Genomic DNA, 22,041 nt, shown 5'->3' with positions numbered 1-22,041 from the left:
AGCCTTTGATGATTTTCTCTTCCTGCTGTGAAGACTAATGACTTCAGAGAGGGCGTCCTGCCATGCTCGGGGCTGCCTTCGCAGCAGATCCAGCTGTGGCACAACGAGACAAGGGGAGGAAAAAGGGGGTTGGAAGTGCCAGTGCACGTGGGGCCTCTGGTTCTGGGGGTGTCTTGCCTTTCTGCATACTACCTCCAGCTATCCCTGGAAGTCCCCATCTGCATGTCAGAGACCCATGAGTGTTAAGGACCAGATGGAGCATCCCCCGAGGGTCACAGAGAGATGGGAACGTTTGGGATCCCCCACCAAATTGCTGCCAAAACATCAGAAAAATTTCCCTTTGCACTTCCAGGGGTGTAAAGCTGTGGAGCAGACAGCGACTGCTTTGTTCCCTCAGGCCATGGCATGGAAGCATCTAATTTGCCCAATTTTCAATAGGGCATCCCCACCTTGCAGCCTCCCTCCTCTGCCGGGGACTGACCTCAGCCGTCCTCCTGATGCCTCGCACACCCAAACTGAAAGCCCCACAAAGCGCAGGATGCCAAGGAGAGTGCCTGCAAGGGGAAGGTGCGCAGCCTTGATGCTCTCCAGGGGGTGTTTACTCTGAAACTGAACAATGGCCTCTTCTACATCACCTCTGATTATTTCAAAGAATAGAAATCCTCGCCTCCCGCAGACCTGCTGCAGGCCTCAGCTGTGCACTGACCTTACAATTCACCGAGATGCCTCTAACTGTTTCACTCAAGAGGATTTGTCACAGCCCTAATATGCTGCTGCCGAAGCCCAGCAGCTCGTGCGAGGACGGTCCAAGCCTGGGCACGCTGCGGCAGGCGCACTCACCCCTGGTTCGTTCCCCACTCGTTTCGGATGCAGAGATGCTTATGTACGGGGTCCTTCATGTAACCTTCGTAGCAGAGACATTCACCTACGGAGAGAGGGGGGAACATGAGGGACGTGGGAGGACAGGGCTTTCCATGTGCATCCCTGCAAAACCCAGCCTGCAGCCACCTGGGGCACCCGGCAGCTCTGTTCTCATATGTGGAGCAAGGTGAGAAAGCATCTTCCCACCAAAGCTGGGTTGAGCAGGCAGAGGTGAGCTCCCAAACCCACCCCAGCCGCCTGACTACCTACCAGTCTCAGGATCGCACTGGTGCTCACAGGGGTCGAGGAGGCGCCGGGCGCAGAGGTCCAGGGCCCAGGGCCCGCTGGAATTTTGCTGGGAGAAGAGGACGACCTGTGCCGGGTTCAGCCAGTCGCTGGCATCCAGCTGACTCCCCTCCAGCAGGATGAACCGGCTCCCTGCCACCAAGAGGGGAGTCAGCGGTGGCAACCCGCTGCTGTCCCCTCCATCCCATGATGGTCCCCTGCATCCCGTAATGGACCCCTCAATCCCATGATGGTCCTCTCCATCCCATAATGGACGCCTCCATCCCATGCCCACCCCCTCCATCCCAAGACAGTGCCCTTTATCCCACAACATCCCCTTCTGTTCCACAATGAACTCCTCTGTCCCGTGCCCATCCCCTCTGCCCTGTGATGGCCCCTTCCATCCCATGCCTGTCTTCTCCATCCCATGACAGCCCCCTCCATCCTGTGCCTGCCCGCTCTGTCCCACAATGGCCACTTCTGTCCCACACCTGTCCCCTCCATCCCATGGCTGTCCCCTCCATCCCACAATGGCCCCCTCAGTCCTGTGCTCCATCCCGTGCCCATCCCCTGTGTCCCACACTGGTACCCTCCATCCCACACCTGTCCCCTCCATCCTGCATCCATCACCTCCATCCCATGACAGCCCTTTCCATCCTGCGGCTGTCCCTCTGTCCTGTGCCCATCCCCTCCATCCTGCACCCATCCCCTCTGTTCCACATTGGTACCCTCCACCCCATGCCTGTCCCCTCTGTCCTGCACCCATCCTGCATCTGCCATCTCCATCATTCCCTCCTCCCCTCCATTACAGCTTGCAGAGTGGGACAGGAAGGGGTGGGTAGGACCACGGGACACTCACCATCAGCGATGAGGTGCTCGGGGACATGAAGGGTGATCTTGACAACAAGGGGGCAGCTTATGTGGGAGGAGCACACCAGGCTGATGACACAGCTCGTCACGCTGATGAGGGTCAGCGTGGTCTTGTTCACGGGGCTCCGGGGGGAGCCCACTGGAAAACACAAAAGCACAGTCAAACCTGAGACCCAAGGGACGCAGGAAGATCTTGGGGTGCAGCCAGAGGATCGCAGGGTGCAGAGACCCTGCCCAGCCCCCTGGAAATCCAGCATCAATCCAATTGAGCGAAGTCATTTCGGATTTTCAAGAGCATGAATAGCCTTTCCCACAGCAGCCTCTCTATCCTGCCTGCTGCGGCTGGGGTTTCCCTGAGCCCCCACACCCTGGGCTCTCCTGCACCCCTGCACCGCTGCACACCAAAACCTTTGCAGCAGCAGGACTTTAAAGCAGAGCAGAGATATTGAGGAGAAGAAAGGTAAATGCAGTATCCTTTTTTTTCCCCCTTCTTCTCGGCATTTCTCTTGGGTTAATTTTGCCATGACAACAGCCTCCTGGATGCCTTTGAAAAAGCACAGGAGAGCCCTAACTGCTCAGGGCACACAGGTTTTTGACTTTTCATCTCTTAGCTGAAGAAGCTGAGTGGAAAATGCTGTCTGGGGGCTGAGCTATCCTCTGCAGAGACAAAGCCTGAACTGGCCTCCCAGCACCCAGCACGGGTGCTGGGGGTGAAGAAGATGGCTCCCAGGCCCACCGCTCCCAGAAAAACAAGGAAATGTCCAGAGAAGGATTGAAAACAGACAGAAACTCTCCTCCCCAGGGGAGGAAACCTCCCAAAGGGGTGGTGCAGGGCAAGACCCCTACCCAGGAGCCAAGCCTGTCTCCATCCCCCATTGCACATACAGCTCATACGTGCACCGTGTCAGAGCAAACCTGCGGCACCACCGTGCCGAGCGGCAGCACAGGGACTCACGGGCCAGCCCTTTGAAGCATGTTACTCATTAATACACACCAAAGCCCCGCAGAAGCCTCCAGCAAAAATCAGAATATATTTCATCCTCTGCTGAGAAACTCCACCGGAGAGCAGCAGCAGCCCGCTGTGGGAGCCGGGACCGACACCTGCCCACGGCAGCCTGGATTGTGCCTGGGCTTCCATCTTTTGCCAATGCAAAGTCTCCAAATCCAGAGAAGTGACAGCAAACAACGCAAGAGGGGCCACAGCTCGCTGCCCACCTCTGCGCCCGCACCCACCTCGGCTGCGCCTCCGGCTCCGTGAGGGGTCCGTGTAGAAGGTCAGCTGGGGATCGGTGTCTGCCTCCGTCCCTGAGTCCCCCTCAGGGTTGAGAAATGCTGAGCCGGCTGCAGGGGACACCGAGTGTGGTCACAGCAGGGCCGGCACCACACCACTCCAACCAGCCACATCCTACATCACCATCCTACAGCCTACATCCATCACCTACAGCCACATCCTACATGGCTAGCATTGCCTTGAAGACCAGGAGCCCTGTCTGCCAGGTGCAGCGGGGACAGCATCTTCTCCCCATCCCACCACACACAGCCATGCCCCCTGCCATGGCTCCCATTACTTTGCAATTTTTCCCCATGGCCATGCCAATATCGTAAAATATTTACCATGGCCAACATCCTCTGCATCTTTGCAACCAACCAACTCAACATAATTTGCATCCTTGCAGACACTGCTTTTTCTGCTTCCCCCCACCCAAACCCTCATTTCCATGCTCTGACCCAATGCTGGCCCTATTTCTGCATCCCAGGAGAGGGTAAGTGGCTGGAGCATGGGTGGGTGGAAGCCCAGAGCACCCCATCTGCCCCAGGGATTCCCCTACCTCGCGCCTTGTTGTTGATGCGCTTGCGCTGGCTGCTGGAGGTGTGGGACAGCAGCGTGGCCTGCTGGTGGTTCGAGTCCACAGGGCTGGTGGCAATGATGTTGTCCTTGTACTTGTTCATTAGGGACAGTTTGGCGTTATCGCTCCCTGAGCAGGAAGAATTAAAGGCAAAATCTTTCAGGGATAAAGATTTTAAAAAAGGAGGGAGGCAAGAAAGAGAGAGATTTCCTTGGATGTGCCTCCAACATCTGCGTGAGGTGACAAGGGTGCTGTGGCCAATGGGCCAAGCTGCCCCGATTGCACCCTCCCAAGCTCCTCAAAGCCTGAAGGGGACCAGCACTTCTTCCAAGCCTAGCCAAAAGCTGAGATTTAACATTCAGCCTCTCAGGACACTTCTGCATACCCAGGTCTGCAAAGAAAATGCCTAGAGAGCTTTAGGAACCACACCATGGTCTTCCTAAAACATGTCTCAGTTGAGAAGGTTCCAGTTGTGTGGCTCAGCTGGTAATATGGCCAACAAGCGTGTTACAAGCCTCAAAGAATCCCTGCTGGTGATCAGAAGACAGCATTAACTCTGAATCATACTGATGGCAAGTATAATTTTGCTACTAAAAACCTCAGCTGAAGAAGACACCGGAAATTCTGGGATTCTATGATTCTATATAGAAGGGAATTTTGGGGGGCACCATGGGGGAGCTCAGAGGGGACACCATTCTGGTTCTCCATCAGGCCACAGGAACCACAGCCCTTCCCCTCAAAGTTCCACCCTGCGTTGTCCCAGCCACGTCCCACTCAATGGCAACCACTCTCAACCAGCTGCAAGGTCTCCCCAGCAATGGAATTGCCTTCAGTGTGCCACCAACATCTCACACGCAATGAAAACCCAGAGAAATGGGGAAGACGCTCAAGGGAAAACATGGAATGATGGAGAGAAGATGAGGTGGAAAGGACGCAGCTCAGCCCATGCTTCCTGTCCCATCCCCACCTGGCGTGAGGTCCATGCTGGCCTTCTCATTGCAGCCCTGCAGTGAGTCCAGGGTGCGGGTGACCTGGCTGGCGAAGTCCTCCCCGCCGTTCATGCACTCGCGCTGGAGATGGTGCCGCAGGTCGGTGATGTCGTACTCATAGCCGTCCAGGATGGGGGTCTCACGGATGCTGAGCGTCCCGCTGGAGTTGTGGCCCTGCACGCGGGCATTGCGCAGGCTCTCCCGCCCGTGGCCCCCGATCAGCACTGAGGGGATGTAGTGGATCTCGTTGGCCGCCTCGGCGCTGGCACTCTTCTGGGGCTGCGGCACTCGGCGTCGCTTGCACCACCGCCGGCGGGTGTAGAGGATCATCACTAGGCAGAGGATGGAGAGCAGCAGGGCGATCATCCCTCCCTGTGGGCACAAACGTGAGTAGGGCTCAGCTGGGAGCCAGTGCCAACCACCCCCCAGGGATGCAAACACACCAGGGATGCTCTGGGGTGGCCAAAGCAGAGGCAACAGCAAGAGCAGCCCGGTCACACCGATAAGAGGGTGCTGGCACAGGGAGCGCACGGCGCTGGCCAAGCACTCCCAGCTGAAGCCTGCCTTGAGCTGGACCGGCTTTGAAGTCACCACCGAGGCATGAAAAAGCAGCATTTAAAGCAGAGCGTGTTTTGTTTCACTCTCCCACAACACGTCTTTGAAAGCAGAGATCAGATTTATTCCAGGCAAACTCTCCTACAGGCAACTTTTTCTGACCCATTTCCAACTGGTTTCATGCTGTCACTCTCAATCTTGGGAGATTTTCCCAGGGTATCTTGCAGAAGTTGCAGCACAGATTAAAGGAGATCAAGGCTTGAGACAGTCAGATCCCTGAAGCGTTGTTTGGGGAACGCCTGGGCGAAGAGGGGGAAAAAGCTCCTGCCTCGCAGGGACAGACCCCAAAACTGCACCCAGCCCTGCCACCTTGCCACTGTCCCCAAGGTCACCCTCCTGCAGAGACACTGTCACTGCACACAGATAGAGGCAGTGAGATGAAAGCCCAAGCTGGCCCTTTACGCCCAGTCTGCCAATAATAATAACAATAACAATAACAATAACAATAACAATAACAGTAATAGTAATAGTAATAGTAATAGTAATAGTAATAGTAATAATAGACCATGCGGAGCCAGGTAAGAGCTCCATGTCTATCCATGGCTCTGGTCCTCCTGCTTTTTTCTATGCAATAGGTGATCTTGATAAAATAAAATAATAGTAATAATCTGCTCCATTAGGACAAAACATTAAGGGAATTATTGAATGAGAAGCAGGAGAGGCAGTTGGAAACGGATCTCTAATGGACGTTATGGTTTAACCCTCTTTCATTCCCAGGATAATGGAGCTGTGATGCACCCTCCCAGCCCTCCTTCCAAACTTTCTTTAAAAAAAAGAAAGAAAAAACAAAGAAATTCCAGTGATTAAGGAGACAAGCAGTCCAGCGAAGGAGGGGGGGCCGGCTGGCACACAGTAGCTCTCTGGACAGGAGCAGGCAGATGGGAGGATGGGAAATCTCTTGCCAGGGCTGAAAACTGGCGCTGGCTTCCTGCCCAGCCGTGCTCATTCTGAGTTTTTTAGTGGTAAAGTCAGGGCCCAGTTCTCTATCATGCTCAAATCCCTTTGAGTTCCTCTGATCCATAAATAAGTAGGGGCTATCCCCATCCCCACCGCAGATGGCCTCCCGTGTCACAGCTCTATATCACCTCGGGGAAAGGTCCACCTGCAGATGGAGTGGCAAGCAGATAGGATTAATACCAGGACATTCCTGGCTTTCCTTTGCTGCCCTCCGTATGCACATTATATCCCCCAAACGCCAGAGAGCTCTGCCATACACCCGTGCTGGTAAACAAGGGAGACCAAGCTGGAGCTCAAGTCAGGTGGACGCCCATTTGTTTAGGACTGTGGTTGTGGGTTTGCAAAAAAGACCTGTTATTTAATTGAAACTGTTTTTCTTCTGCCCTGATAGTCTGAGAGCTTAAACTACCCCTGAGGAAAAGCAGCCTGTGACCACTTGAGATTTCAAGAGGCTCCAAAGGGAGGAAGAAAACCAGCACTAAGTATCCTCCACCCTGTGCTAGCTGGAGGAAGTCAGGGCACCACCTCAGACCCCCAGTTCCTCTCCACAGCAGCACAGAAATCCTGTTCTGCCTTCATCCCCTCGCCCCCCAGCACTAGTAGGATGGGCTGCAAGAGGAGCTGTGCACCGGGCAGGCGCGGGAGTGGTTCTTGCACAGTCCACGTGCAGACTGCTATCACGATGGATACAAACCCTCGTTCACATTTCTTCTCTTGGCAACCACATGGGAAAGAAAGAAAATCAGCCTTGAAGACTGCGTGATCCTGACTCCTGGCACAAAAGCCAACTTCTATTTGTCCGGGAGTAAGGGTGCCTCTGGAGCGGAGCTGAGAGTGATGGGGAAAAAGGAGAGGGAGGATTCTTTCTGTATTTACACATTTTGGTACGAGAGCGATGAGCTGAAGACATCGTTTTCATCAGCTTGATAATAAGCCTTGCTTCAGGCACTCCTGTCTCCATCTTGGTATTTAGTGGTGCCCATGAAAACCAAGACCCGGGTGGCAGAGCGGGGCCAGCCTCTCCCAAGGTGATGCACCCTCTCAGGAGCAGCTGGGAATGGACAATAAAAAAAAGGAAAATGTCCAAAATGTTTTTTGGGGGTGGCTTTGCCAGTGATTATTTTTTTTTCCTCGAGACTAATCAAGCAGAAATGACGGAGGAGAAACCTGGCCTGGGGCTGCAATCTGGAAGAGCTATTGACGCTCTCATTAAGGTAGGCACCATTAAACAGCCTGTTTGCAGCCTCGTCAACACATTGTCTCCGGCTAATTATCTTCCAGTGGCACAAAAATTGTCAGATTCTTCAGATTTTTTCCAACATAAGAAAAAAAAAAAAGCAACAAACCACAGATCCGCCTCCAGCACACAGATCTCTGTCTCACCCTCCTTTCTCTGCCATCAAAACCTTGTCCCTGTGTTTCTGCAGGGAGGAGGAGAGCCGTGCAGCCTCTGCGCATGGGATGCTCTTGCTTACTGCACGCTGCGAAACCATGGCCACAGGGCTGCCGTCCTGATAAAAGCGATGGTGACAGTGCCCGGTGGCACCGTGACACCCGCCGCGCACCAGAGCAGCGGGCACTGGGCACCATCCACTGGGCAAAGGGCTCCCAACAAAGTCAATGTGAATTAACCCCGGGTTAAGGTGGTTGAGACTTTCAAAGCCCAGCATCCCCTGCGGATAAAGGCACCCCTGCAAACATATTTGCAAAGCAATGCAAACTAAGGGAGAGGTTTAAAGCAGCCCGATGTTAAAGCACCCTGCATGCGGCATGGTTCGGAGAGGTGCCCAGGGCATCTTAACCAGCCCCCGAAGGTGGGCTTATCTCCCCATCCTAGGACAGCTGGAGCCAGATGGGGAAATATATGGCTTTTCAAAAGCCCCTGTATTTTCTACAGGTTTCTGAACACCTAAACGGGGGCTACCTTCCCATCACGTACCATGACAGAGATGTGGAGGATCCGCAGCTCTTCCTCCGCTGACTCAGTCTGGGGCTCGTCTGTAGGGTCGAAGCCAGGCAGGTTGGGGGCTCCGTCTTGGTGGTGGATGTGGAAGAGCAATGTGCCATTCTCCAGCCACTGCTGCCGCCAGCGCACCAGTGGGATGTCATCTGTGTTGCCCGAGATCTCTGCAAAAGCAAAGCTGGTCATGTGGGAAACACGATGGAGGAGAGGGGTGATGGAGGACATTCATCTCTTCCCAAAAAATGGGTGGAGGGACCAAGGGACACACACAGCAGGCTCCCTCTGGTCACGTCCTGCCAGCACCATGGCTGCCCCTACATGACCCACAACCTGAAGTGTTAAAGTGGAGTAAAATCATATTTCTGGGTAAATTCCAGGTGTGGGGCCCTCCAAAAATGCAGGTGCGGTGCAGGGATAGAGCACTTACTGACAGCATCTTGGGGCCAGAGCCGGGGAGCCTGGCAGCATCCTTCCAGTCCTAATTCAGCCAGGTTTCACCCACATGCTTCATGTTAAACACGGCTCCAGCCATGGCAGGGCAGAGGATATAGGTCATCTTCTCAGCAGCACTAATGGAATCATTGGGATCATGGCACTAAATTATTGCAAACAGAAAGTATTTCCCCGTCCTTCGTGAACGGAGAAACATGCATATGGCTGCGATCGCACCTGCAGTTCTGGCTCTGATTGAGATGCATTCTGAGGTTTTCAGTCTTCAGCCACATTTTGTACCTTCCCACACAGGACACAGCCCTGAGATCTGCAGACGTACCCACACCTTCTGCCCAAACACCCTGACTTTCCTGACTCATGCCACAGGATGCTGAATGCTGAATCAAACCAAATTCACCTGGCTGACTCCAAAGTTTCATGGACATCCCATGGCTGAGGCTTAGCAAAAGCGGCGGGGGGAGTGACACCAGCACATCCCTAGGAGAGACAGGCACCGTTTTAACCATCACCTGCATCTCAGACCAGATCACCTTGATCACCATTTCAGATCACCTTGATCTCAGCCATCAGCTCGAGCCTGCCATTTGCTCGTTAGTTATTTTTCCTGAAAATTTAGCTTCAATTGCATTTGTTGGAATGACCATTAAAAACATGATGCGCTTCCCAGCAAGACGCAGCTTTCCCTCGTGTCTCTGCCCCGTGGGAAGAGTCCAGCCAGACCTGTCCACTCCATCCCATTTGTAGCCGTGTGTTTTGATGGCAATTGTAAAGAGCCCAGCTCGCTTTGCAAATTGTCATCTTTATTTTGCTTGTTTCATGCTGCCTTCAAATGAAAACCGGAATTCAATTACAGTGCCGAAAAACAACATTTTAAATTTACTGTTAATTAATTTCATTAGGCTGCCTTAAGTGAGCTAGCTACCGGGGTGGGGGGGGGGAGAAATCTGCATCAGGAACCAGGTTCATCCTCCCAAACTGATTTGATTAATCAAAAGAAACATTAGCCGCAGCGAGCGAATTGGCAGATTGTTTCTGCTCAGCATGGGCCATATTTCTGGCGGTAATCAGTGCGCTTCGAGTGTCCCAAGTAGAGAGATGCTGAGCTCTCCTTGATGCCACTGGGAAGCAAAACCGAGAGGAGTTAAAGCATCTAGGAAGCCAGAAGCACTTTTGAAATTCCCTCTAACTGCTGAGCTACGTGTTTAGGCACACGGATCCCCTTTGAAAAGCTGGTCCTCGGAGCTGGGAGGGTTTGAGAAAGCAGATCTCCTCCTCTCCCACCTGGTCTTTATTCATGGGCTGAAAGGGGAAAACAAGCTTTCCTGCTTTCCCAACTCCCCATGGCTTCTCAACTTCAAATGAACTAGCTCAAAGGGAAGAAAATATTCTCCCTGCACCTGCCTGCTAACGTGAAATTAGGAGTAATTAAGGCAAGAGTTTTTATGCACAACAGGAACTCAATGTACTGACATTTGGAAAAATGTAAATACCAGCATTTGCTCCATTGTAAAGAGTGAAAATAATAGATACTAAGTATATGACATTGTGACATTTAGAAAGCTAGAGTTAAAGATGTTTTCCCCCTGATCTGACATATCATTGAAAAAGCAGCACCCTTCAGCTCATTAATATTTGAGGAGGACTTCTTGATGGAAGTTATTTAAATGATTAATAGATTATAGTAAATTTAAGCCTTAGAATAGGTTGTCATAATTTCAAATTTATTTAAACAGGCTTATTTTTAAAAAGAAAAATGTATTTCAATAAAAAATGGATTCTTGTTTTAAAAGAGCACAATCCAGCCACAGAGCCTGAGCGCGTTATCCTATCCCACCAAGCATCATGACATGACCCTGCGGCTGCATCGTACAAAAGTCAGAAGTGCTAGAAACAGAGGAAAACATCCCAGAAATCAACTGCCATCACCCCAAACCGGCAGGCTATGACCCCTCCATCACACCACAGGACAACGCTGCTCCACCATCTCTGCTTCTGCCCTGGGCAAAGGCTCTTGAGGCAGCACCTGGATGAGTGAGCTTCATTCTTGGACCTCCTCTCCTCAAGGGTCTTAGCAACATGCCAGCTGCCCCTATCCCACCCCATTTCTAATTGAAAAAAATATACATATAAATGCTTTCCTGCACCTGTGAAGTTCTCCCAGAGTTTGGTTCAAGCAAGACCAAGACAAAGACCAAGACCAAGCTTCTTCCCTAACACAGCATCTCTTTGCTCTCTCTTCTCCCAGTCCAATGCATTCCACTGCTCTCCAAGCAGACATCTCATCACCTGGTGGGACATGCTACAGTGACCCATGTAGCCAACTGGGGCCATTTATCTGGGTGCCGTAGGGACTCAGCTCTGCCATGGGGCTGGCAGGTCCCAACCCCACTGGACAGCTTGTACTGCTGGGCCAGGAGACCTCAGAGGAGGTGGGAAAGTGGGCAGAAAGCCAAAAAAAGAAAGGCAGGGGGGAAAGGATAATTTCAAGTTCAAAGTTTGAAAGATATTGATGATAGGCTTGGTCCCTGCATGGCTTTCATTAAGGCCTTGGATATGAAGCCATTAGCACTAGTATTAACTTCTTGCACCTCTGTTAAAAAATAGCCTGCCTGAGTCAGGGGTTAATAACAGTAGGGGACCACTAATTAGGCTGTGCCGCGTTCACCTGGTATCAAATGTGGCCCAGGTCCTTCATATCTACAGGAGCAGCAGCCTCTAAGGACCTCGGCTGATGCTTTCAACATAACGGCCGCGGCTGTTCCCCTCCCAGACCATCTGCGAGGGGAGGGAGGGGGGAAGGAAAGGTTGTAGAGGAGCAAACTGAGGAGAGGATGAAAGTCCAGATGAAGTTGCTGGATGTGGGTGGATTTATACCTGCTTCATTACTGATCATCCCAAATAACCTCATTTCCACAGGGACAGCTGTCCCACCCAAAGAAAACCCAGTCCTTCTAGAGGTAACACCTCTGCATCTCCCAGTTTTGGGAGGCAACACCTCCATCGCAGCCCAATTCTGCACCTGAGCTGGTGCAACGTCAAAACTGTGGCCCCCGAGCCCAACACCGGCATGGACCCATTCCCACATCCTCATCCCCCTGCCGAGACCCAGCATCATGGCACACAAAGAGAGCAACTCTCCTTAAAAACACACACCAGCATTTTGATGAAAAAAAAAGGCAAAACAATTTTCCTTTCCATTTGGAAGCGTTTTGCACCAATAGACGCCTCTGATTAGTCAAATGAACTCTGCCATAATGCCCGTCTCTGCAGACTCATTTCATACAGCAGAGCGCAGATTTTGACTTGGACTTACATTTCCTTGTTAACATTTAAACCTGGCTTATTTTCCATCCGGAACCTGACTGTGTTTTTATTTAAGCTCCCCATTAGCTAAGGTTTTTGCTCCATGTCTAAACCTCGCACACAGGGCTCTAACTCAGCTAAAGCATGTCCTGGCCTTGCACTCCTCCAAGAATCTCCAATGTCTAAAGTAACTCAGAAGACCTTCCCACCGTGAGCCACTCGCACTCTCTGTTGGGACCTCAGGCCTTGATTCCTATCAATTCAGATGTCAAAACGCATATCCTGATATTTATCTCGTTTTTACTTTTGAGGTTTTAGTGACACATCTTTCATGGGATGATATTCATGTTTTTATGGACCCATTTAAAAAAATCACATTCTTCACTGACTATCCATATTTTATTTGCATTTTTTTTCCTGTCTCCAATCTGAGGTAGGAAAACCAGCTCATTCTGTAGGTCATTCTGCAGGTCATTCTGCCTTTTCAAGACAATCCAGCTTTTCCATACCAGCAAACACAAACCTCACTTTATCTACTAGGAATCTGCTTCACAGGACAGGGCACCTTGGGCAAAATTTCTGAAAGACCCATAGACATGGGAGAACCTAAAGGCTCAAAGAAAAGGCAGCCGCTGTATCTAGAGCCACTCTCTGGCTAGGTCAGAGAGATCGCCCCACCATGACATCTGCACGTGGGGCTGGTACACGTGAAGCCATTAGCTGTTGTAGCAAGGCTGACAGCTAACCAGGTTTCTCCTTGAAACATAGGGTGTCTTTGCTTTTGGGAAGGTCATCAAGGAGTTACATTTCAAAACTGTAGCCACACTTTAGCCTTGAACTGGGATTTTTGTCCTGAATGTGCCACGGCCCTAATTCATCCCTTTCTTTAACAACAAAACCCTTCATCACTCTGGGAGTGACATTGTGCTGCATGGCCACTTGCAGAGCGAAGGACACCGATTCATCATTAATGGGTCTGAGTCAACTGGGTTTGCCCTGCAGCTGCTGACCTTACAACGTGACGTGCCCCATTGCCCCACTCTTCCCTGCGGACCCAAGGATGTGCCCAGCTACACCTGTGCAATGTCCGCTTCGAGGTTATTTTTCCACTGCATTTGTCAATTTTGACCAAAAACTGGGAAAAACTTGGCTAATGTATGTCGCTGCAACAAGCAGGCCGGGACATTCACTGGTGTTTGATTTTGTTAGTTTGGTCCCATCTGCCATAACTGGAAACTACAGAGGAGATGTGGGAAGAGAGACAAATCCACCTCCTGGACCAACACTTGGGAGACATGGTCATGCAAAAAAAAACCCAAAGCCCCACCCCACAACAGTGACCAAAGCAAAATAAAGAGGATGTGTGACAACTTATGAAATGCAAGGTTGATATTTAAATCCCAGAAAGGACCACATTTCTAGTTGATATCCTACCCTGCAATGCCATCACATCACCTCTTCCAGAAGGAAGTCCAGGTCTCCATGGAAAGAGCCCAAATGACGCAGAAGCTCCCAATCAGCCATGGAAAATTACTGCCCTGACCAAATCGCCTCCCAGCAAATGAGTGAGATGGAGAACACGAACCCCTCAGCCCAGATGGTGCTCACCTACGAGCAGTGGAGGAGGACAGCTGCTGAACTCTACCAACACACCAGCTATCACTCAGAAAGGGTGAGCAACTGGAGGAGCAAAACTTGGCAGAGGAGACCCCAATCTCTTAAAAAAGCTCTTATGCATCATGGAAATTACAGACCAGTAAATCCTACCTCTGCCCTGGACAGTTTGTTAGAGGAACCAGAAGGTGCATGGACAAATGTGGGTCGCTCAACACTGTAATCCAGTAGATAAGGGTGATCCAGTTTGATGGACTCGTTTCAAAGAGTCCTTGTCAAAATCCACCCTCAAAGTTTCCCAAAGCACTGAAGTGGGGCTGGGATAAGAGGGAAAGTCCTCTTGAAGCCCACCAGGCGGGGAAGGAATAAGAGGTTAGTTTTCAAAATGAAAGGAGGTTACCAAGAAGCCCCACAGAGATCTTTGTCAGGACCTCAGCTGTTCAGAAACACTCTGGAAGAGGAGATGAATGACAAAGTTGGTCACCAATGCTAAATTTAGTCTCCACAAAGCTAAAGCTGTGAAGTGCTGGAGGGAAGTGGGCAAGGAAGTGGGCAGGTGAAATTCAACTTTGGTGAAAGCAAACTGATCTCGAATCCTGCAAGTGGTATTCAGGTCAGCCATCTCATAACGGAGGAGGCAGAGCTAGGAAGGTTCAGAGGAGGGGTACAAGGAAGATGAGATGTCACAAACGGCTTTTTGGAGAGGAGAAACCAACTGTGTTAGGACACCTCAGCAAGGAAAACATATAACTGAGCAGGGACATGATAAAAGCCTATAAAATCATTAAGCCAGTGAAGCAGTGGCAAAGGCAATGATTATTCACTATTTCTCACTTTGCAAGAATTGGGAGTGTAAAAACTAACAAAAGGCTCTGTTTCATCCACCATAAAGTATGAAAGCAGAGAAAGGAATCGAATTCAGGGAAGACCAGCGGCTATTGAGCCAGACAGCCCAGAGGCAAATCCCAGCTCAAGAAATCCCTGCAGCACACACCTTGGCAGGAGGGAAAGGGCCACGCAATATATGCTGTGTTTTTTACATTTTTTCCCTCAAGTATCAGCTGCTTGCCATGGCTGGAGATGTCGAGGGACCACAAAAACGCTCTCCCCCACACTGCCCAGTGTCTTGGGGATGGAAGGTGGTTGCAAAGCCAGCTAGATACTGCCCAGGCCACCCTTTGAGGATGCACCCCGCATCAACGTGTCCCTTCAGGGGCAGCTGAGACCCTCTGCTCCTCCAGGCACTGCCATGCTGGGTGAAGGAGACCCCAAGGCAGCGCCCTCCCATTGAGACAGCCTCTCACCACCCAGCCAGCAACTCCTCCACTCCAAACCCCAGCCACCCGTGCCATCAGACCCTACTGACGCAAGACGCCTGCCAAGATTACCTTCAGCTTTCCAAGCCAGCCAGCAATTTTCACAGGGAGGCAAAGGGCTATTTATATCCATCATGGGCTGGCAGGGAAGGTAATGGCCGGCCACTCCAGCCCATCTGCCAGGCACTTAGCAAGACATTGGAGCATATCGTACAGGCGAGGTCAGGCAGCGGCAGTGGTGGGACAGGCAGGGGAGGCGAGGGGATGCATTACAGTGATGACACGGACTTCACTTCAAGGGTAAACTTCAGCCCGCTCCTACAGAGTAATTTGTTTAAGTGCTCGTTGCGCTGAGGCCAAGAGGTTGGGCAAATTAGATGTTATTTTGCTGTTCTCATGCTCAGCACAGGAAACAAGCACGGCTGCTCATTCCTCATCTCCTCGGGGGAGAGCCAGGACCTGCCTGTCCTCTGGGGCATGAGAGAGATGAGGTGGCCCTCCCAGGGGGTGAAACAGGACCGAAATAACCCTATCCGCTCTCCTGCCAACAGCTGAGCCAAGAGGTTTTTCCAAGAGGTGGTCCTTCTCTTCCTTCCACCTCCCCTGGAGAGACCGATGCTTGTCTTGGGAGTGGGATGAATCTTCATTGGTGGCCCCATACCAGGATGGAGAAGGCAGGCATGGGCTACTGCCAACTGCAGCCTAATGTCATAAACTCTTCAGTACTTGGGAACTCTTACCTGATTTCAAGCTCCGTTTTCAAGTTTGTGGAGAGGCTTTGAAAAATAACGAGGAGAAGGAAAAAAAAAAGAAGAAGGAAGAAAGATGTAGAAGGGGAAAAAGTTGACTGTGCATCTTGAATTTATCACTCTTGAAGGAAGAGCTTGTCAAGAGGGCCAGAGACCAGCCAGTGCACAGTGATCAATGGGAGGACTTTTGGGTCTAGTCAAGCTTGTTTCAGATTTACAGGAACTGAATAGAGGCATAAATCTGTCGCCGCCTGACGAAAATGGAGGTAATTAAATCTGCAGGTGTATATAATTGTCATATTGACGATCTATATAAATCAGCAGAGCCAGCAGAGGCACAAAGCACTGCGCTGAGCACACAGCCTCCCCGCGAGGAGCTGTTTGCCCATCTGCCTGGCCAGGGGACAGGAAGGGCAGGTGCAGGACACAGCCCCAGGGACACCCATCTCACCCGCATGGACCTGCCCATCGCCGCAGCCACCATGACCCTCTCCTCCATGAGAAACCTTCTCCAGGTTGTCCCCACAGGCAGCAAAAGCAGCAGGATCCCCCCACCACTTTCAATGGATGCAATTACCTGTGATCTCATCCTGGGTACTGACAAATTTCCCAAGACTTCAGGAAGATGAAGATGGGCACTGAGATGCCCAACTGCAGACACCATGGGGGGCTCTTTGCAGCCACTTTGAAGGTCCAAGCCCGGCTGCAAGTGGGGCCCTGACTTGATCTTGCAGAGACTCTTTTTTTAAAATTTATTTTAACCTTTGTTATTTTGGGAACTTTGAAGCCTAAGCTGCTCTGAGGTGGCTGCCTTTGTAGGAAGGACAGAAAGTGCAGAGTGGGGATTTGAAAGAGGGGAGAATAGGGAGGGGAAGAAACGGTTCTTCACAGCTGAGGTCTACAGCAGCTCCTTCACCATTTCTTCCACATCCCAACAAACTCACTCCAGGAGGCACTCGGGGCTCTTTTACCAGCAGCTACGGGAAATCCGGATGCGAAGCAGCCACAGTGTCTTCCATTTATCTAACACTGCGACGCAGAGAAACTTCAAAGACCTTTGCAGACCTGCAAGCCTTCTCCCACTGCTCAACAGGACACCCCTCAGTCCACGGGGTGGCTGCAGATCATCCTTCCCAGCTGCCATGGCTCAGCCCTGCTCCTGCCATGCGTGCCTGTGCCATGGGGACACGTTTCTTCTCGCCATGCTGGGAGGGACGGGAACACGAAAGAAGGCTTTCCCATCGTCTTTGCCAGCCAGGCCCCCTCGCACGTGCCCATGGGCCGACCCTGCTTCCCAGGTTGAGCGCTACGTACGTGCGGTAACTGGATAATTAAAAATTAAGCAAGTGCTTCTGCATTGCAGTCCAAATTATGTAACGTCGCTCTTCGGTTTCAGCACCCATCAGCTTTAATGCGATCGCACAGCAGTACGGCCCTGCCTGTATTTACCTGCCTGTCTTTGCAGGCAGGGCTCGTGCCCTTGGCAGGGAAAAGGAAACCCCAATGTCATAACCACGGGCAGAAAGTTCATTCCTGTTCACATGGGAAAAAAAAAGGAGAAAAATTTACTTATTTTCCTGGTCTAGGGCTAAAATCTGGGATGGCCAGAAAAAAGGGGATGGAGCCGGGATGCTCCAGCCCAGCAAAGTGACAAGGGTTGCCCCAGCCAGGGTAGCATCCCTGTGACGGGGGGTTTCTGAGCAAGGGGCTGATGCCTCTTGCTCCTCCTGCGCCAAAGGGAAGCAGCATCCCATGTTAGCAAATAAGCAGCATTTCTGTAAGCAAACAAAATTAAATCAAGGCGAGGAGTGAGCTGCATTTTCGGTATCTCGAGAGCAAAGAGCCCTGCCAGACTCTGAGCACTGGGTAACTGCAAACTCTTGCATTTACAGACACATCTTTGCTTTATCCCCACAGGCTCTGGCTGTTGCCAAGACTGGGATTCAGTGGGCCAGCCCGCTATCTCCTCCCTTCCTTGGCCAGAAACCCACCAAATACACAGCCACGGCCTCTGCAGTGCTATTCCCAGGACAAGAATGCTGCCATCCGCTGTGAAACCAGCCATTAATTCTTGCGGTGATTAGCTCCAAAGGGTGCTTTACAGGGGTCCATGCATGGCAGCTTCAGGAAGCCACCAGGGATGCCACAGCTCACACCTGCGGTGAGCGGCTCTGCCAGTACCCTCCATCACTGTTCCTAACATCCCTCGGCTTTCGCGTGGTCCCTCTGGTTATTTTCTACCTCCTGCCAGCACACCTCTCCTCCCACCTCGTGGTCCTTCCTTTCCTGCCCTCCCTCCATCATCCCGACACTTTCCCACTGCTGGCACAGCTGCGTTTCACACGCATGCTGCCTTTCATCCTGCAGCACGTGAAAAGCCGTTCTTCCCTGGTGCTGAGCTTTAATTACGAGGAGGCAGCTGGATCCAGCCCGGGCTGACCATGCCACCACCGTCCCATGGGGAGATGTGCACCACGTCCATCCCGGGAACCTCCACATCTCTCATTCACCCCCCAGCCCCAGTGCCCGCGGGACACCCCTTTACACCAGTTCGTGCCAGCAGGTGTGGGGGGACTGCGGGGGGATGCTCGGGGCCGGCGGCTTGAGGCTGAGTCCTCCGACTGTTAACCAGCCGTGTGCTTTACTCAACAAGCAACAAAAGGGGGAAACGTGATAATAAAAAGCTGTGGAAGCCAGCCCAGGTCGAAGGTTGACTAAGCAGGTTCGATGCATGCGGTGCACTCCTCTCCGCCATCCACTGAGGGGGCTGTGCTACTTCTGCCCACCAGGTCTGAGTATGCCAGGAGCACGGCACACCCGGAAAGAGAGCAGCTCCTGCTGAAAAGCTAATGAAATTGCTTGATTTTTCCCTGGAAGGATGTTTCAGGCATTGCCTTGTTTGCAGATGCTTGGACACGCATCCCAGCCTGGCTAAAGCTGCGCCTTGGCGTGAGCTGGAACAAGACCCCTGCAGCTCCCAGCTCGCAGCCTGGCAGAGACATTTCTAATCACCCCCAATTCCCGGGCCACATGTGTCATGTCTGCAAAGACAAATTCCCTTGTCCCTTTTGCCGGCAAGAAAGACAGCAGCTCCATGGCAGCGTGACGGCTGTCGAGTCTCACCACTGCTCCTGTCCAGAGCTCTCCCAAAGTGGTGAAAGCCAGAGCCCAGCTATTTCTGGCTGAGCAATAGAGGAAAGGTTGGGGAGATGCAGCTCTGGGATGGGAAAACAGCTCCGCACTGGCCTGACAGCCACTGGGAAAGCAGCGCCCAGAGGAGCTCAGGGACGGCCCAGGGCAATGGGAGGCACGGCAGGCTCTCCAGTCCAAACCTGACATTTCCAGGAGATTTCCCAGCGGCTGCAGACACTGGGGACATCATTAGGGGAGCGGACGGGCTGAGAGCACCACAGCAATTTAAAGTCCACACTGAGCTGGAATTAGCCCCCCTGGGACCCTGTAGCCACAGCTGCAAAATTGACCCTGGCAAGAAAATTTGGGAGAGCAATGTCTTCTCTCCCAGGCATCTGACCTTCCCCACCAAAGCTGGGTAGCTGATCCCCGCACGAGGCCTCCTGCCACGACGCTGCCCTTCTCGGCAGGAGAAAGGGCACTGCCTCCTGATGCCACACACGTAAAGACAAATCACCCCGACCTGTGCTGAGCCGCCCGCCCCCATGCTGGAGCTGTGCCCTGCAGTCGTTTTCCACATCCTCACTCCTGCAGCGCCCTGAACCTTTCGTTCACACCAACTCCCCCCCCCCCCCCCAGCTCTCCAACTACAGAGCTAGGAAGGGGGTTTTTAAGCCTTAAGCTGCCTCTTCTAAAAAAACACCCTGCTGCTTCATTCGTGGTGGAGAAACCCCATTATGGGAGGGCATTTGGTGGCTGCGAGGCAGTGGCACCGGGGAGGACCGAGAGCCCACTGGCCTGGGCAGTGGGTTCCCAGCACCGTGCCCTCCCTCCCTCGCTCCCCTTGGGGTGCTCAAATTAATTGCCTTGTCTCCTGGAGCTTTTAGCTGGAACAAATAAAAGAAAAAGGGGGGTTTGCCAAAACCCATAATAAGGTCTACAGTTCCTCTGAGCTACAAGGGCTGCTTTAAATTTTGGGTTTTTTTCTTTTTTTTTTTTTTTTATTTGAAGGAGGTTTCCATGGTAACTGTCTCCCATCGCACAAGAGCCTGTCCCTGGGATATTTCGGGGTTGCTAATATCTGCTTTCCCAGGCAGCCACTGTGTTGTGACGGTGACATCGTTGCCAGGTTTTTTGGCAGGGGAGGAGGGTAGGGGTGCAGGAGAGAGAAACAGAAGGTGTCGCCCCGAAAAAACAAGGTCAAGATCCTGCCTGTGCCCAGTTCCCCCTGCCTACCAGGCAGACCTCCAACCCAAAGGGCTCCAGCAGCCAGGCAATGGTTTCGCTTGGACTCCAGATCCAATTCAGGGAGCACTCCCAAGGCAACACAGCCCTTGTCAGGCCAAGCAGAAATGATGTGTCCATGCAAGGGCATGGGCAGGGTCTCCTTAACATCTCCTGCTGCCTTCTCCAATCCTTCTCCAACTTCTTTCTTCCACCAGGTTAGTTTTCAGCTGGATCAGCTCCCTGCGGGAGCAAAGCCAGCTCTCTGCATCTCCCATAGCTGCTTGCTCTGCTACGCTCGTTAGTCATCCTAATTACTGAAATGCCTCAGAGCCAGCCAGGAAAGGGACCATGTCTCCTCTTGCATCGGGGCCATGGACCCCAAACTTCTGCAACCGATGTGCCACCACCAGACAGAGGGTGTCTCAAGGACCCTTTACCCCCCCTTCAATTATAGATGGTGAAAAAGCCCCTGCCTGTTCCCCAGCACATCTCAGGCTCTGCAGACAGGACACAGCAGAGGGGGCAGACTCAGACTCCTGCCCGTGCCCATCACCAGCAAATGAGGCCCTGCAGCAAAGCAAAGCATGGGATTCAGCTTAGACCACATCCCAAACCAGACCCCAAAGAGCCCAGCGCCAGTTCTGCGGGGTGAGCATCCATCTTGAGCATCCCCTGGCAGCAAAACAGGATCAGAAATACCAACATGCCATGCAGGAACAGAGGATGCTTTCCTCCAGGCTCTTTCTCAGCGTTAAGCCGTAGCAGGGTGGCCAGAACCTGGCAAACAAAAATCTTCCCTTATCTAGACAAATCCTCCAGCCTCCAGAGCGCTGCTGCTCGGGGTGAGCCGCTGGCCACAGCCAGGCTGGCTGCAGAGAAGCCAGAACCCAGCAATTTGCAGGTAAAAGGACAACCAGTCTTAATGACAGAGCTGCTGCCTTAATCTCACCAGGCAAAAATTCCTTCATTTGAAGAATCACTCTGCAGCGAGACTCCAGGAGAGATGATTTCAGAGCCTCCATTTAGCTGGCTAAGCAACCATTAAAAAAAAAAAAAAATGGTAGGTAAATGGGCTGCAGCCCAGGAGCAAATGCCGCCAGCATGGGAAGAGCAGGGCAGAGGTGAGATAGCGGCGTCAGGGAGGTGTGTGGCTGCCTGAGGGTCCCCTCCACTGCATGGACCACAGGCAATTCCTGGGGGTAAATCATGTCTGCAAAGCTTTGGGGGCCTTCAAGGAGCACCCACAAGGGCAGCCTGGCCCCTGAAACTGGGACAAGTCTTGGCACAGGAATGGGAGTGAGCCTGAGCCTCCCCGTCAGGAAGCAGTCTGAGAAATTAAGGCTGGGAGTGATTAAAGGGAGCTGGGAGCATCACTCTGCACATCCAGCTGGAACAGGAGGCCAGGCCCCCGCAGCCCCCTCGGCTGAGCGCCAGTCCCGTGCCCACCCTGCCGGGCACTGCCAGACCCTGACACCCACCACTGAAACGCCCCACGGCCCACTCCCCCGCTGCTTTCTGGGTCAGCGAGATCCCTTCCCAGCCCCGCTGCCGCTGGAGCCGGCTGGATGCGCGGTTGCTGTGGCAACGGGTTCCCAGAAACTAAATCCCTGTTTCTTGGGGTTTTTTTCCTTGGTTAAGAAAAAATATACAAGAGGCCTTCTACATCCACCGTGCCCCTGAAACCTCCACTCCCAGTAAGATAGCCAGTCGGCAATGGGCACAGCATGGGGGCAAGGTGTCCATAAGGATGGGGATGTGCACCCTATGCTTCCCTCCTACGACTCGGTCACCCCCGATTTGGCCATGGGGGACCCCATGCTCCTCCCAGGGATGCTGCCCACTTTCCTGTAGCATTTTCCA

At 52.4% G+C, this 22,041-nt stretch overlaps 1 protein-coding gene across 1 annotated transcript in view; it reads right to left on the bottom strand.

Moving 5' to 3' along the window:
* The window catches only part of ASTN1 (astrotactin 1), a gene marked incomplete at both ends in the record, with an annotated part of 53,507 nt that overhangs the window by 24,003 nt on the left and 7,463 nt on the right, over positions 1 to 22,041 (bottom strand). The window contains 7 exons of the mRNA XM_082312231.1: positions 841 to 925; positions 1,132 to 1,299; positions 2,006 to 2,155; positions 3,250 to 3,357; positions 3,846 to 3,992; positions 4,831 to 5,224; positions 8,364 to 8,551. Coding sequence (XP_082168357.1) covers positions 841 to 925; positions 1,132 to 1,299; positions 2,006 to 2,155; positions 3,250 to 3,357; positions 3,846 to 3,992; positions 4,831 to 5,224; positions 8,364 to 8,551 — 1,240 coding nt within the window. The remainder of the gene's footprint in view (positions 1 to 840; positions 926 to 1,131; positions 1,300 to 2,005; positions 2,156 to 3,249; positions 3,358 to 3,845; positions 3,993 to 4,830; positions 5,225 to 8,363; positions 8,552 to 22,041) is intronic.

This window comes from Platalea leucorodia (genome assembly GCF_965183815.1).
Source record: "Platalea leucorodia genome assembly, chromosome: 5".
In the NCBI taxonomy this organism is placed as follows: Eukaryota; Metazoa; Chordata; class Aves; order Pelecaniformes; family Threskiornithidae; genus Platalea; species Platalea leucorodia.
Note: the sequence above shows the minus strand (reverse complement) of the source record. Positions and strands in the feature narration are given on the sequence as shown.